This window comes from Haemaphysalis longicornis, unplaced genomic scaffold (assembly GCF_048455015.1).
Source record: "Haemaphysalis longicornis isolate Haplotype H1 unplaced genomic scaffold, Haemaphysalis longicornis Haplotype H1 scaffold_5, whole genome shotgun sequence".
Taxonomy (NCBI): domain Eukaryota; kingdom Metazoa; phylum Arthropoda; class Arachnida; order Ixodida; family Ixodidae; genus Haemaphysalis; species Haemaphysalis longicornis.
The window spans coordinates 90,116,848-90,131,592 of NW_027526385.1; the positions used below are offsets into that span (position 1 = coordinate 90,116,848).

General features: G+C 47.2%; 1 protein-coding gene across 1 annotated transcript in view; it reads left to right on the forward strand.

Moving 5' to 3' along the window:
* Positions 1-228: 228 nt before the first annotated feature.
* LOC144139813 (uncharacterized) overlaps positions 229-14,745 on the forward strand; it is a 110,406-nt gene continuing 95,889 nt past the window's right edge. Inside the window, exons 1-3 of the mRNA XM_077672065.1 lie at positions 229-376; positions 4,608-4,753; positions 11,899-12,107. Of these exons, the coding sequence (XP_077528191.1) occupies positions 229-376; positions 4,608-4,753; positions 11,899-12,107 (503 nt within the window). The remainder of the gene's footprint in view (positions 377-4,607; positions 4,754-11,898; positions 12,108-14,745) is intronic.

Here is a 14,745-nt window from a genome sequence, read left to right on the forward strand (position 1 = left end):
TCACACCCATTTTAGCAAAGCATCACTTATAACGTAGTAAGTTCCTTGTCCCGAAGACATTGTTATTGCGAGATCTTACTGTATATAAAAACTCCCTGCATTCAATCTTGTTTTGTGTGCAATGTGCAGATTGTGCTTCGTTCGGCTGCCTCTGCCTCCATCGGACTGCCTCCGGAAAAGCCCGCGAGGCCCTCCGGCGGCCAGTGCAGTCTTCAGGCCCGTTAAACGATGCCCCCGCTTCCGCAGTTCGTATTTTCCGCCTGCTGCTTCATTCTCCTGTCCCAGTGGCTAGGCCCCGCCCCCGTGGCTGCTCAGGACTCTCCGGATTCTATGCCACCGTTTCCGTCCGACAAGGACCGCAACCCGGATCCTAATTGTGAGTGTCTCTCGGGCATGCGCGAAGGAAGCATCAATACTCGAAATTTGCGCGGAACTAGTAATTTACGATAGTGAAAGCAGGGGCATTACGCATTTCACGATGACATCACACAACTTCGGGAGTATGGGTGACTTAAGTTTACCTAGAATAATAAAAAAAGCATTGGCTGACGAATACGATACTCCCTAATGCGAAATTTGAGCGCACCTGTTTAGCTGTCTCGCCTATGCAAAATATGTTGAGGCAAATATAATTTTAGACTGTTATATATAAATAATTAGAGACCACTTTTACTTTTCATATATAACACCTCTCATGCAACGCTTGATATCCATCCATACATGGTATCGGTCATACAGTTTCTTACAATATACACTAGATAGGATTGTGGCGCTAGCGTCTATGCGGCTCACATGAAGGCCGTCTGTGTCGTCACGGGCCGCCATTACATCATGCGCTCGCCTTAGTTTCATCATTGGCTTGGATTGAAACGTTTTAGTGACAGGAAATTCAAATAAAGTGCAACAAAAACGCGATGAATAGTGTGCAATTATGTAAGTGGAAAATAGAACAGGCTGTTTGAAAACTGAGGGAAAAGAAAGTAAAGCGTATATATACTTTCGCCGCAACTGCTGTGTCTGCTATTTCGCAGGCCAAGGTTGTAGTTACGAACAATGCTAATATTGGGGGTGGGAACTCATTAGAGACTCTTGTTTTATTAATTTTACCATTATTTCAAATAATAAGTTGTTTGGAAAGTAGCGTGCCTATGGAAACGTCGTCTTCGTTGTGAACCGTTGCACCGACCGTCAGCTACAGTTTAACAAAACTTGCTGCTCAGCGAGTTGGTTTATACCTGAAGAAAAAAGAAAACGTGGCGTTAAACAGTCGTGGGTGATGGCAAGATAGGACGGATACAGGCGCCCGTATCTGCCGCATCTTGTCTTCGTCGAAGTACGTCTTGCTTCTTTTTTCGTCAGCTACAAATTTCGCGGTGGCATATTACCCGCTCAGTCATAAGTATTTCGACTGCTGCATGACCAACGTCAGGTACGAGCACGCACTGCCTGCTGTTTCACCGAACACGGCTACCACACAACAGGGAGGATTTGATTGATTGATTGATCGATTGATTGATTGATTGATTAATTGATTGATTGATTGATTGATTGATTGATTGATTGATTGATTGATTGATTGATTGATTGATTGATTGATTGATTGATTGATTGATTGATTGATTCATTGATTGATTGATTGTAGGGTTTAACGCGCCGACGCAACGCAGACGATCAGGCGCGCCGTAGTAGAGGGCGCCGGATTAATTTTGACCACCTGGGGATTTTTAACGTGGGCCGAAATCTCGCACACATGGGCGTTTTTGCTTTTAGCCTCCATCAGAAAAGCGGCCGCCGCGGCCGGGAATCGAACCCGCGCCCTCGTGCTCAGAACAGGGAGGATTTCGGCTTCCTAGTAACTCGTAGACGCGTTAATGCAGAGTGAATAAAGCAAATTCCCAACACCGCTTAAGAATCCAATTGTCATGCCGACCGCAAGCCAAAAGCGGGGGTCCTCCCATAAACCCCCACGACGGCATGGCTTACCAGGCGCAGTTTCCTCTCCAGTATACTTACTAAAAAACTCTATGGTATCGGTGGGCGCGCTCACCGCATGCCTTAGTAATCGCGCCATCGGCGAACACACGACGGCACGCGCTACTTTGGCGCCATCTCGTAGCGGGTCGCCGCCGCGGAGCACGTCTGGCGCGGCACCCGCGGAACCCGCTTCGCTCCGCTTTCATTTTCGCACTATAGCCGTACTTTCCTCCCCCGCAAATCCTTCTCGCTCTCTCTTCAGCGTCCAGAGTGGTGGAACGAAGATGCAAAGGTATAAGCTCTCTTGGATGCTTAAGTTATTAAAACCAAAACATTATATGGACCATTGAGCAAAAATGCAGGCGTCTGGGGTTCTATACAGAAACAGCTGCTTCTGAAGAGCACCGTATTTATTTATTTATTTATTTATTTAAAATACCTTACAGGCCCAGCAGGGTATTGGGTAAGGGGTGCTCGTAGTGGAAATTACGACAAAATAACGGACGAAAGTTATACAATAACTAGTCATATGTTATGATACATACGTCAACAAGTCAAATAAGTATTGCAAAAAAGAACATAACAACCACATCATCACAACGTCCAGAGAATTTATACAAGGAATATACAAGGAATGGTGGCCTGGTTGCAAGCAAGCGCTCAGGCTGGTAGGGCGTTGTTGGAGCAATAAACGTTTGTTGTCGAGTGGGCTCTTTGAAGGTGGAATATTTAGTTCGTCACTCAAACTCCGCGCGCACTCAAAACAAAAGAAACACCAAAGGCATGCGGACAGGTTCAGACATAGAAGAGGTTCATACACAGCGCCGACGACGGCTGATCGTCACAAGAAATGCCAGAATTTAGCCGCGAAGTTGACCAGCGACAGCCAATAGGACAGCCAGGACAGCCATGGCCCGATTGACGTCGCAGAGGCCATGCCAGGGGTGCATAATGAGGAGAATTGAAGAGAGCGCGGTTGGTTTTTCCGCGTCTTTCACGGCGATTTGCGCGCTTACCGCTTCACGTGCACGTGTAATATTTGGCTCGGGTGTTCCTGGAGGTGTAATCTAAACGTCGCGCAGGTTTACTTGCACTGCACGAAGGGTGTTGTAGGGTCCCTTTAAGTGTCCCCAGACCTTTGTATTTCCGGCAACTACATCTTGTCTTTTGAAATAAAAGAAAGTCCAGAAGTTTTTTCCCTTCACTGTAACTAGCCATTGACGCTTCATGCAGACTTTCCATTCGACTTTGTATTAATAACGCGAAATAATTATGTGCCTCATGAGTCGAAAACTGTGGCGTGGCGAATGCCATGATGATGATGATCATGATTAGCGGCTCCAGTTTGAATCGGGGCGTCGGTTGTCAGCAACCGACTTGCTTGTTTTATTACACGTACTTGCCGTACTCCTAGCTAACCTAAGATTTGCTTCTTCCCCCCCATCTTCCCCTCATCACTATTTTAAACTCTCATTGCTCACACCCCCCTTTTTTCTCCCCCCGCTGTTCTTAATTCTTATCTGTATGATTACTCCGACTGCGTACCCATCCCTTCCCTACTTTTCCACCACCACCATTCGAGTCACCCCTTCGTCACCTCTATGACTTTGAAGTTGAGTTACCCCTCGCTCCAAATCCCAAAGCCTCCGCCAACGTCGTTTTCCCCTCACCCCGTGGTGGTCGTATCTCTGTGCAGCCCCTGACAATATGGTCGATAGTTTCCCGATAACTGCCGCAGCATGCACATGTTTAATCCTGCTGCCTGTAGCAAAAGGCCTCGCAGAGCGCCGCACGTCGGTAGAGAACACGCATTGGTACATTGCCAGAATATGTGCACCTCAGCCTCGGAAGAACGCTGATTCTTGGGAAATAGAGGCAGGAAGTGAAGGTAACTGCAATTATGTGGGGTAATTTCATTAGACTGCAATTACATTCGAAAATAATTACGGACCTTTCAAATGGCTTAATTATTGCAGTTCACAGGGCCATTTATAGAATATTCTAACTATCGCGCTCTTAATAAAATACCTGTTTTTATGCGGATGTTACTTTTGCAAAAACCATAAAATATCCTTTGAATTTATCATTTGACACTGCAGGCCATGACTTAGGCCGCGGCAGGAAAGACAACAAAACAAAAAGTGACTATATCGTCACAGACAGGAAAGTAGTACACGAAACGCATCAGAGTACGTAAAAGAACATCAAGTAATACCCGAAAAGACAACAAGGCACTCAATAGCTAGACCGCTGTTTTAAACAAATAAAAATGGGTGCTCTAGTTTTCTAAAAAAAATATCCGACTTGAAAATCCCTGGCGGTAACGAGTTCTGCCACGACACTATCCGTGGGAAATAGCTGCTTTTGAAAGCAGTTTGCACGAGCAAAAATTGGTGTTAGAGAGCTTCTTAGGCGCATATAGCCGCGTTTCATTTTGCTGTGTTTATTTTGTACGTCAATTGTTCATTGTTTAGTACGGCAATCGCAGTTTCTCTCTGACGTCTCTAAGCTTTTGTCCGAAATGAAGTGCTATTAGGCGTGTTAGAATGTGATATATGTACAGTACCTAGCGGCTGGCAGCTACGCATCGTGATAGCGCTAGGGCTCAGCATTGCTGCTTGTATTTTTTTCAGTCTGCCTACAACCAGTCAAGCTCAAATTTGAGGAGAGCACTCGTCACTTTGACTTCTACTCGGGCGAGGACACTCCGAAGCCGGGGTTGTTGAGTTACATCTTCAAGTACGGAAAAACAGTGGCAGCCCTTTTCGTGCCGGCGAAGGTACCCAAAAGTAAGCGAAATTCTCACAACGGCTCAGGAAGCAGACTTGATATCTTGTAAACATGGCTAGGGTTCAATGTATTTTTCGTGTATTTAAACAAAAAATCCGAGGCGCTAAGTTTTGTAGCGTAAGCTACACTGGCCGAGGTTGAGCAGTTTAGCGTGGAACTTGAAGGGCCGTGCTGCGCAAGAGCGAGGAGCACAGGATTTGATTTGACTGGATTGGATTAAATTGGATTGTATTGAATTGGATGCGTAGAGAATTGGGTCTGCACATTCGCCGGTCTGCGCATTCCAGAGGAGTGACGTCATAGCCGCGGCAGACGCACTGGCGCCGGCGCGTGTCCAGCTGTGCGCCTCCGTTGCGCAGTAGCCAAGTCTGACGCTGCGCCGGAGCCGCTTGATAGAAGTTTCGCGTGTCTCCTGGAGAGCCGTGCTGCGCATGCGCGAGGAGCAGTGACTGGACTGAACTGGACTGGATTGAATTGGATTGGATTGGATTTCACTGGATTGGATTGGAAATCATTTCAGCACCTGTGAGCATGACAATCAGCTAATTCTAGGCAAGGAGGAAACCTAAGAATAACCAGCTGAGCCTTAGCTCACGCTACGTATATCCTGGCATAGCCAAGCTAAGTTACTGCTAATTTTTCTTTAGCACTAGGCGTTGAAATGGGAACAGCCGGGTGTGTGTGTGCTGCCATCGCGCGGTCAACACCAAAGTAGCACGCCATTCAAAACATAATTTGCGCCTCGAGCTTATGTGTTTCATCAGTTGGATCTGAATGTTGAGTAGATTGATTCATAATGGTGGCCATTTCCATGAAAACTCAGGAGAGTATTCGTTTGGGCGAGTTGGTACAGCTGGCGTATTGAAGCGCACCAAAGACGAGGACAGGAACACAGACGACGACACACAGGGCGCTAACTTCCAACTTTAATGACACAAAAAATCCAACCACCACATATATAGTGTTCATTATCAGCCAACATGCCTCATTTGAACCAACCAGGATGTAGTCAATATCACAACAGCACAAATAAAAGTGCGGAGAAGTTTAACATTGTCAAAAGACGATAAAAGTATACAACGCAAGTGCACCGATAAAAACCGATAAAAAAGAACGAAAGACCTTTACAAATGGGAAGTTGCCAAAATCACGCAAGGGCAACCAGAAGACGCATGCGCGAAAGAGAAACACTCTGCACAAGAATTCACGGGTTTGACCTTAAAAATTCCAACTCTTTTGCCCCTAGAGCAACCGACGGCTTCGAAATGCAGTTATCTCCCAAATCAGAGATGGTTTTCGCCTCCAAAATTTCGCGTGTAAGGGGGTGTCGGTGCTTGGCCAAAACAACACACTTTTCAAAGAAGGGAGGAGGGGAACAGCCACACTTTTTGCAGTTTTTGCAGTGCGTATCGAGAAAGCCTCCGTTCTTAGTACGAACATTGTAGCTGTGCTCCTTTAAGCGTACGTTCAGACACCTGCCCGATTGGGCCACGTACACCTTGCCGCAACGTAGCGGAATCTGGTACACGACACGCTCAGTGCACTTAAAGGAGTACTGACACGAAATTTCAAAGCTGAGATAACTATATAAAACGCTTCCTTTTTATCAGGAGATATCTCCCAGCAAGTGTCAACAGCAACCGTTCAGCGAAACATATTTAAAATCCATTTTAATCTTCGCCCGCACGAGAAAGGCCAGAGCGGGTCGACGTGACATCATCTGCTACGTACCCCAAACTGTCGACGTCGGGGCTCCCGTGACGAAACCGACGCGCTGGCTGTGGTTGGCGCGCGCTGCTCGGGCGTGTGTACACGTCATGGTTTTGGGACTGACGTCATGCTGCCCGGGCCTGTGGGGACGGCGAAGACCTCGGCCGGTCTGGGCGCGCGCGTGCGCTCGCTCGCGCGCGCTTCCAGAGAGGCAGCGATACGGAAGAATGGTGACGCCATGTGATACATGCTGTCATGGCGGCCGCTCGGCGTTTTTTTGTCGAAACCGAAACTGGCACGAATAAACGACGCCGTAAATGAATGTTTACGCGGCGTTCGACCATCTAATCTGTCATTCTATGATTAGTGGGCTGGTAGGCACGCATAGCAGCGAAAAAAACGTAACATAAAAATTTCGTGTCAGTACTCCTTTAACGAATTTATTCCTGTGCTTTGTCTGAAAACGCTTTATGAAAGCGTTTTGCCTGAAAACGCTTTTTATGAAAACGCCATCAGTTAGACCTCAAGCCTATTCGTCTGATTACTAGTTACCAATCGGCGCCATTTTCAAGGCCAGTAGGGCTAAAATAAAAGCGTACTTCTGTCTTCCTTAGTGATGACCACCGTGAACGCTGAACGGAAATAAAGTGTGCGTTTACCTGTTACCTAAATTCAAGTCAACTGTATGCCCTGTGTTTTTTAAAAGGCGTCGCTGGTCATCGAGCCTCCCAGAGTAGAATGGCTGATTAGTTAAATTTCTGTTAAGGGGTTCCTGCTTAGGAACAAGCATCTAATGTTATTTTAACTTTGAATGTAATTCGATGTGGATATTATGTGAGGCTCCGTCCCTATAACTACTGCATCTAAGCGATGTGCTAAGGAACAAACGTTGAATGTTGCTGAAGTGTGTGGTCGTACACACAGGATATTTATGTGCACCGCTTCGCTATAATATTGAGGACTACTTTTCGCGAAACGACGTTCATAACTCCCGGGATTTAAAATGGTTCCTCAATACTGTCCAGTGTTTAAAATCGTCCTCTGTAAATGTGTGTCTCTACCTTGGTATTTTGTTTGGCAATGAAACACGCTTTACGTTATCCTTGCGGTTGCAGAATACATGTCGCTTCGGCTAGCCATTCGTCCTTTACGTTACTCGATGTTTGCTTTGAAGGTTATGCAGTTGAGCAACCCTTGATGCCTATTTCATTTCTCTTGCTCGTCAGGCCTATTGAGTGAAGAGTTCCTACTGGATCCACTGCCATTCTTGGCTATGAACATATTTTTCGTAAGTACTGTAGAAAATGGGTGTCTGCTGGCGAGTTGGAAACTTCCGCTTTTAAGTTAGTTCCAGCTCTGAAAACTGGGTAATTTTCAGAACCTGACTGAAAACCGCAGGATACGTATCTATTAATTATGATAGAAAGCGATAAGTCAAGAGTGCCAACGAAGACTTATTGGAAGTAGTTCGTCTCTATTTTTAGGGGAAATAGGAATTTCGAAATCGTTGGAGAAAGAGAAAATAGAGAAACATTATGATCCCGGGTCGGATACGGGCGCACAAAACCAGCAAGTACATCCGAAAATGCCGAATACATCCAAATACATCCGAATACATATCCAAATATTCGAAACAAAAAAGAGACGCCGACCAGTTCAAACAAAACGTACTGACGTTTCGGCTTCCAGCATGGAAGCCTTGTTCACAATGAATGCATCACCAGAAGTGGGTCGTTTAAGTGGGCTTGAGTAATCGCTGTAAAGAGCGTGCGTAGATCGGGTTTAGATTTCCGTCGTTACGATTGACTCTGTTAGATGGGGTCTGAATGATTAGTGATTCCAGATGAAGCCATGATGCTGTCATTTTTTCTGTTGCGACGATTCTTGCGTTGTCCCAATCAACGCTGCCTGTATAAACATTGCCTATCGCGTCACCCGCTTTCAAATGGGAGCGATAGGGATGCTTAGTTCAGGCACTCATCCGGTATGTGGCGCGCGCCGGTGGACGTCCCGCCTTACGTCACTGCTCGCGAGTCGAGAACACTGCACCCACTTCTACAGCGTGTGTCTGTCAGCTTGCCTCGAAGGTGTCGGAGCGCCGCCTAGGGAACACTAGAAAAACTGTCAACTCTTTTGCATAGTTTCCAAGAAGCGGCGCTGGCTGGCAGACATGAAAGCGCGTAGGAAGGCTGCGGAGCGGGAAAGGGTAAGAAAGAGCAACAGGAGAGTGGCTGTTTGGCCATTTTTCGCTCACGCGTTAGGCAGGTATTATACAGGCGGCGTTGTCCCAATCAATCTTGTGGTCATTCCCAGCACGCCCGTGACGTAAAGAATAAGAGCGTCCGCAATAATGCTTTACCCGAGCACGCCGTCGGGAATGACCACAAGATTGATTGAGACAACGCAAGAATCGTCGCAACAGAAAAAATCACAGCATCACGGCTTCATCTGGAATCACTAATCATTCGACCCCATCTAACACAGTCAATCGTAACGACGGAAACCGAAACCCGATCTACGCACGCTCTTTGGAGCGATTGCTCAAGCCCATTTCAACGACCGACTTCTGGTGATGCATTCATTAAGGCTTCCGTGCTGGAAGCCGAAACGTCAGTATGTTTTGTTTGGACTGGTCGGCGTCTCCTTTTTGTTTCGAATGTGCCCTCCCGGCCAGACGGGATCCCGTCATGCTCTCGACTTCACATATCCGAATACAACCGAAAATGCATCCGAAAATGCATATCGCCGTCGACTGTGGAAGTGTGGTTAGGTTGGAGCAGGTGAAACTCTTGTTTTATCGAAAAAAAAAAAAAGCAAACTAACTCTAGTACTTCCATGTTTCATTCACTTAGTTGGCTAGGAAGTGTACTCAATCTTAAAAAAACAACAAAATGTGTTTTGTTTCCTGCTTAGATGCGTCGATTGAGGTAAAACACCAGCGCTTCACAGCTCGTCTTTCACAGAGTTGGACGGCTCAGGATTTTTAGAATGAAAGCTCTACTATGTTATATTTTTCATCGCACCGCGTTCACCTTCAGCCACCGGCGAGCAAGCTGCGCCCTTCTTATCGCTTCGCTTGCCCCCAGCTGCGTCGCTGCGGTATCATGTGACTAGGCGAGGGTGAAACAGCTTGGAAACAGCTTCTTCGCCTACGCATTATCCCCTAGCGGCGGCTTGGCCATGTGCGTGCGATCCAGCGTAAGCGAAACACGTGAATAGGTGAGTGTTTCGCAATTGGTACTGCGCTGATTGGAAGATAAGTTTAACGTTAAGGAAGAAGAGAGCGCATTGGGTCAGGGAACAAACGCGTGTTAAGGACATATTAGTAGAATTTAAGAAGAAATGGACGTGGGCAGGGCATGTAATGCGAAGGCAAGATAACCGTTGATCATTGAGGGTAACATAGTGGATCCCCAGAGAAGGCAAGCGTGGCAGGGGCGCCGGAAAGTTAGGTGGGCAGATGAGATCAAGAAGTTTGCGGGGATAAATTGGTCGTGATTAGAACAGGACAGGGATAATTGCAGATCCATAGGAGAGGCCTTTGGCGTACACAGGCTGATGTTGATGGTCATGATTGTGTTTACAGGAGCGAAGACTAGAGGAACACACGATGCACGCACAAAAAAGGTGCTGCTTTACCAGCGCTTGGTTCCTCAGTCTCGCCGTCGATGGGTCGCCGGCTGGGTGGTCCGTGCGTGCCCTTCAGCGCAAGCGAAAGAATGAACGAAATCATCCATTAGGTTGAATAATTGTTTGATTATAGGGTTTAACGTGCCAACGCAACGCAGACGATGAGGCGCGCCGTAGTGGAGGGCTCCGGATTAATTCTGACCACCTGGGGATATTTAACGTGCGCTGAAATCTCGTACACACTGGCGTTTTTGCTTTACGCCTCCATCAGAAAAGCGGCCGCCGCGGCCGGGAATCCAACCCACGACCTCATGCTCAGTAGCGCAACGCCTTAGCCACTGAGCCACCGCGGCGGGTATTCATTAGATATACAGTGAAATCTTGTTGATACATTTTTCACGGGAACCAGAAAATAAAACGTATTATGCGAAAATCGTATTATCCAAACATGTGAAAAACAGGAGGAAAATAAGCATACTCCGTCAGCAAGTCCCATTTACTGAGCAACGTTGAAGTTGCTGGTCAATTTGTGCGGCACTTCCTTTTTTCAACGTACTTCTTCTCCAACGTAAAAAAGAAGCTAGCGGTATTTTTCGCTTCGCCGGGCGCTCTTTTGGTTCGACAATTCGTGTTGCGCCTTAAATCGGCGAATCCAGCCGCCGGACACTTGGAAGTCTTCAGTAAGAGCGAGGTTATGTCAACTTTTTCGCCAGAACTGACCCTTTGTTGTTGACTCCTGGCGCTCTAACTTCCTTGAAGCATTATAAGCAGGATGTCCTCCGGTGCGATTATGATACGTTTTGCGAGATGGCGCAAGGTATCGCCTGACGTTACATCATCATTGGACGGAGCTGCCAGGCCTGGCAGCGGTGTTTTCGCCGAAAAACCGGCACTGCAGGGGGCCCCAGCAGCCCCGCAACGTGCAGATAATGCATTTTTGTAAAGCGGTTCGAGCTAGTATAGCGAAGAGTAAACATAAGATCCCTATAAATGTCGGTCAAGATTCACTTTCGCGATCGTATTATCCAATTTTTGGCCAAAATGTGATCGTATTAAACGCACAAAGATGCATTATTTCAAAGGGACATTGGCCGGGAATAAAAAGAAAAACGACTTAAGCCGAAAAAGGTATGCCGTATCGCATCAACGAGATTCCGCTGTAGCTAGATGGCAGGTCGCGAAATCTAAAGCGAAGACAAACTTTCACTTGCCGCTGTGATCCCCAGGTGGTCAAAATTAATCCGGAGCCCTCCACTACGGCGCGCCTCATCGCCTGCGTTGCGTCGGCGCGTTAAACCCTACAATCAATCAATCAATCAATCAATCAATCAATCAATCAATCAATCAATCAATCAATCAATCAATCAATCAATCAATCAAACAAACAAACAAACAAACAAACAATCAATCAAACAATCAATCAATCAATCAATCAATCAATCAATCAATCAATCAATCAATCAATCAATCAATCAATCAATCAATCCATCAATCAATCAATCAATCAATCAAACAAACAAACAAACAATCAATCAATCAATCAATCAATCAATCAATCAATCAATCAATCAATCAATCAATCAATCAATCAATCAATCAATCAATCAATCAATCAAACAAACAAACAAACAAACAAACAAACAAACAAACAAACAAACAAACAATCAATCAATCAATCACTTGCCGCTGTGCACGTACTATTTGCTTTTGGTCGTGACAACTAGGTGTCGAAGTGTTAAACATGAGCTACATTTTTCTCTTTCTCGCTCTACTCACCATCGGAAATTGTTGCAGGTGCTCGGTGACCTCCCAGCACTGTTGGCGCTGGTAGTGGTGTGCCTTATTCTGTCGGTGATCGTGCCTGTGGTCGGTTTTTCTTGCGTGTGTTGTCGCCCATCGTCCACCAGTGTGGCTGCCGATTCGGGCCCTCGAGGAGACCCCCCCAACTTCGCCAAACGCAATATATACTCGGTGTTGCTCGTCGGTGTGTGCGCACTCATGCTGTGAGTATTTTTCTGCTGAACTCATTGCACTATCAATAGTAATGGCTGCTGTCAATAGGTGACCGTTAAAAGCGCAAAGGCTCACGGGTACACCGTCTGCTGATGCTACTTCCGGTTCGAGATCTTTCCTGCCCTCCCGCACTACAGTGGCTAGAATAGGAAAGTGTGACGACCGTGTCCACTCCCGCGTGACGCTGTCGGAGGAAATTCCAGGTGGAGCTGTCGCACGCCTAAGCCCGTTCTACATGGGGCGAATTTCGCCTGCGAATTCGCAGTTGCGGCGCCGCCCGTGCGCCGAAACGATTTATTTTCCTATTTTCACTGCTGCGACATATTGCCAAATGCTAAGCGGCGTTTACAAGAGAAGTTCGACTCTTGCAAACCTTTGGAAATTCGCCACAGCAACGAGAATAGATCGTTTTGGTGCACGAGCGGCGCCGCAACTGCGAATTCGCAAGCGAAATTCGCCCCATGTAGAACGGGCTTTACACGTTCGCTGTGGCGGCGGCGGTATATGGAATACGAATGTATTCGCGCGCAGCACCATATCGAGGAAGCCTCTTTTATAGCTATTCTACGGTCTCGCGCAAATTGAGATAGAATGAATGTCGTATTTTTTGAATAACTACAACCGAAGTTCAAACTCGACTGGGCGTGCTTTGACAGCCGAATATAGCCTGCTGGCTCTGACACTTATGAATTGCAAATCAGAGAATTGTGGACTGGTAACTGGTAAACACGCATTTTATTTTCGCCGTGCTCGTTACAAACAAACAAAACCTGCTTACTTTTGGCGAATTTCTCATGATTCGTTCAAAATTACAAAGGCTCGGAGCCATCAACTTTCTTTGCTCAATGGACCTTGCCTTTCGCTGCTAGTTCTTTTTTTGTGTGTGCGTGAACAAATTCAAGCATTTTTTTTTCTCGAAATGTCTTCGGAAAAGCGTCTTCGACCTTCGATTGTTACTGTTACGTTGGGCAATTGAGCTTTAAGTGCTTCTTCCTTTCACGAAGAGGCATGCCTTCTCCTTTTTCAATGCCTTCGTGTAAAAGTGCAGCTAGAGGACCAAAACGAATTTGATAGTCGTGGACGGGGAGAGTGGCAGACTTCTTCAGTATGTCAGATGCTTCGTAAATGCTTCCAATGCCTGGTAGGGTACGTGTACGGGCTTTGGCTTAATCCTGCATAGTGCGACAGACGCTGTAAGCCACTGTGGAGGGCGAAACACTCTGCGTGTGGTTTCCCCCATGTTGCCGAAGGTAGGGTCAAGTTCTTGACAGAAAAGGGGCATAGGGGTTCTTCAAACTCTGCACTCACAGTGGAGTCACCATCATAGCGTTTTTATTGCTCGGTGGGGCCGCGGGTGCACTTCTCCCTTGACACTTCCTGCTCGGGAAGTTGTTTCGGCTGGTACTTCGGAAGATTGAGAAATTGCGTGGACACAGCTTCCAGGAGCAACCGAGGCCTGCCCCTGTAGATTGGGACAACAACTCCTTTCACGGTATGTTCGATGGGCCTTGAGATTTACCATTCGCCGATGTGTAGCTCGCACACAGCGGTGTTTTTCTTGAGCCGCTTCTCAGTACGTGGTATTGCTCGTCGCCACTGCGCCAATACAGACGCGTGTCCTTCGGAACGCCAAACGACAGTTTGTTTTTGCAGGACCTGTACACCGTAGAGGAGGGGAAACTTTATTTACACCAGTCAAAAGCACAAAAGGGTGTGTCCCCCCATCAGTCAGCCAGAATCCCTTGCGATTCAGCGGCTTCCAGGGCGAGACCGATGATTTTTCTCTGACTGCTGGAGGCCTGGCTGAGTAGCAGGGCCTCCCAGGATGCAGCATTTCTGTGAGGTTTTTTGTAAGAGGGACACGTCCAGACCATGTGAACGAGATCCGCTATGCCCTGACATTTTTTGCATTTGGAATCAAATACTTTGGGGTGCCATTTACTGTACAATACGGGGTTTGGGAATACCCCCGCCTGTAACCTTCTCCAGTATATTTCCTCTTTCCTAGTAAGGTGCGGGTGAGCCGGCGGTAGTACTTTCCTCGCTAGTCTATAGTATTGTACTATTTCGTGGAAGGTTCCTAGCCCGTCGTCTGCACTCGGGAGGGGCTCCGCGTACGGAGGAACCGCGTCTGGCTCGGTGGCGGCGGCGATCGTCCGGACTGTCAGACCTCGGGCGGTCGCATGTGCCTTTTCATTCCCGATGAGACCCGTATGAGCTGGTGCCCACACTAATGTTGCCTGTTCTATGGGAGCCTTTGCGTTCGCGAGGATCTTCCATGCGGCATTGGAGATCCTTCCTCGATCGAAGTTTCTGATGGCGGACTTCGAGTCGCTCACTATCGTTTTTATTCCTGATTGAGTCATCGCCTGAGCGATGGCTGACTCTTCTGCCTCTGTTATGTCTTCGCTCAGTACCGTGCAGCACGAAACGGGGACTCCGTTTTCCGTAACCGCCACTGCTGCGAAAGCTTTTTTCGTCTGATATTGAGCTGCGTCTGTGTACAGGACGTCAGTCCTGCCACCATATCTAATTTGCAGGGCTCTGGCTCTACTTTTACGTCTAGCCTCATGATGCGTTGGGCTCATGTTTCTTGGCAGTGGTGACACAGTAAGTTTTTCCCTGAGC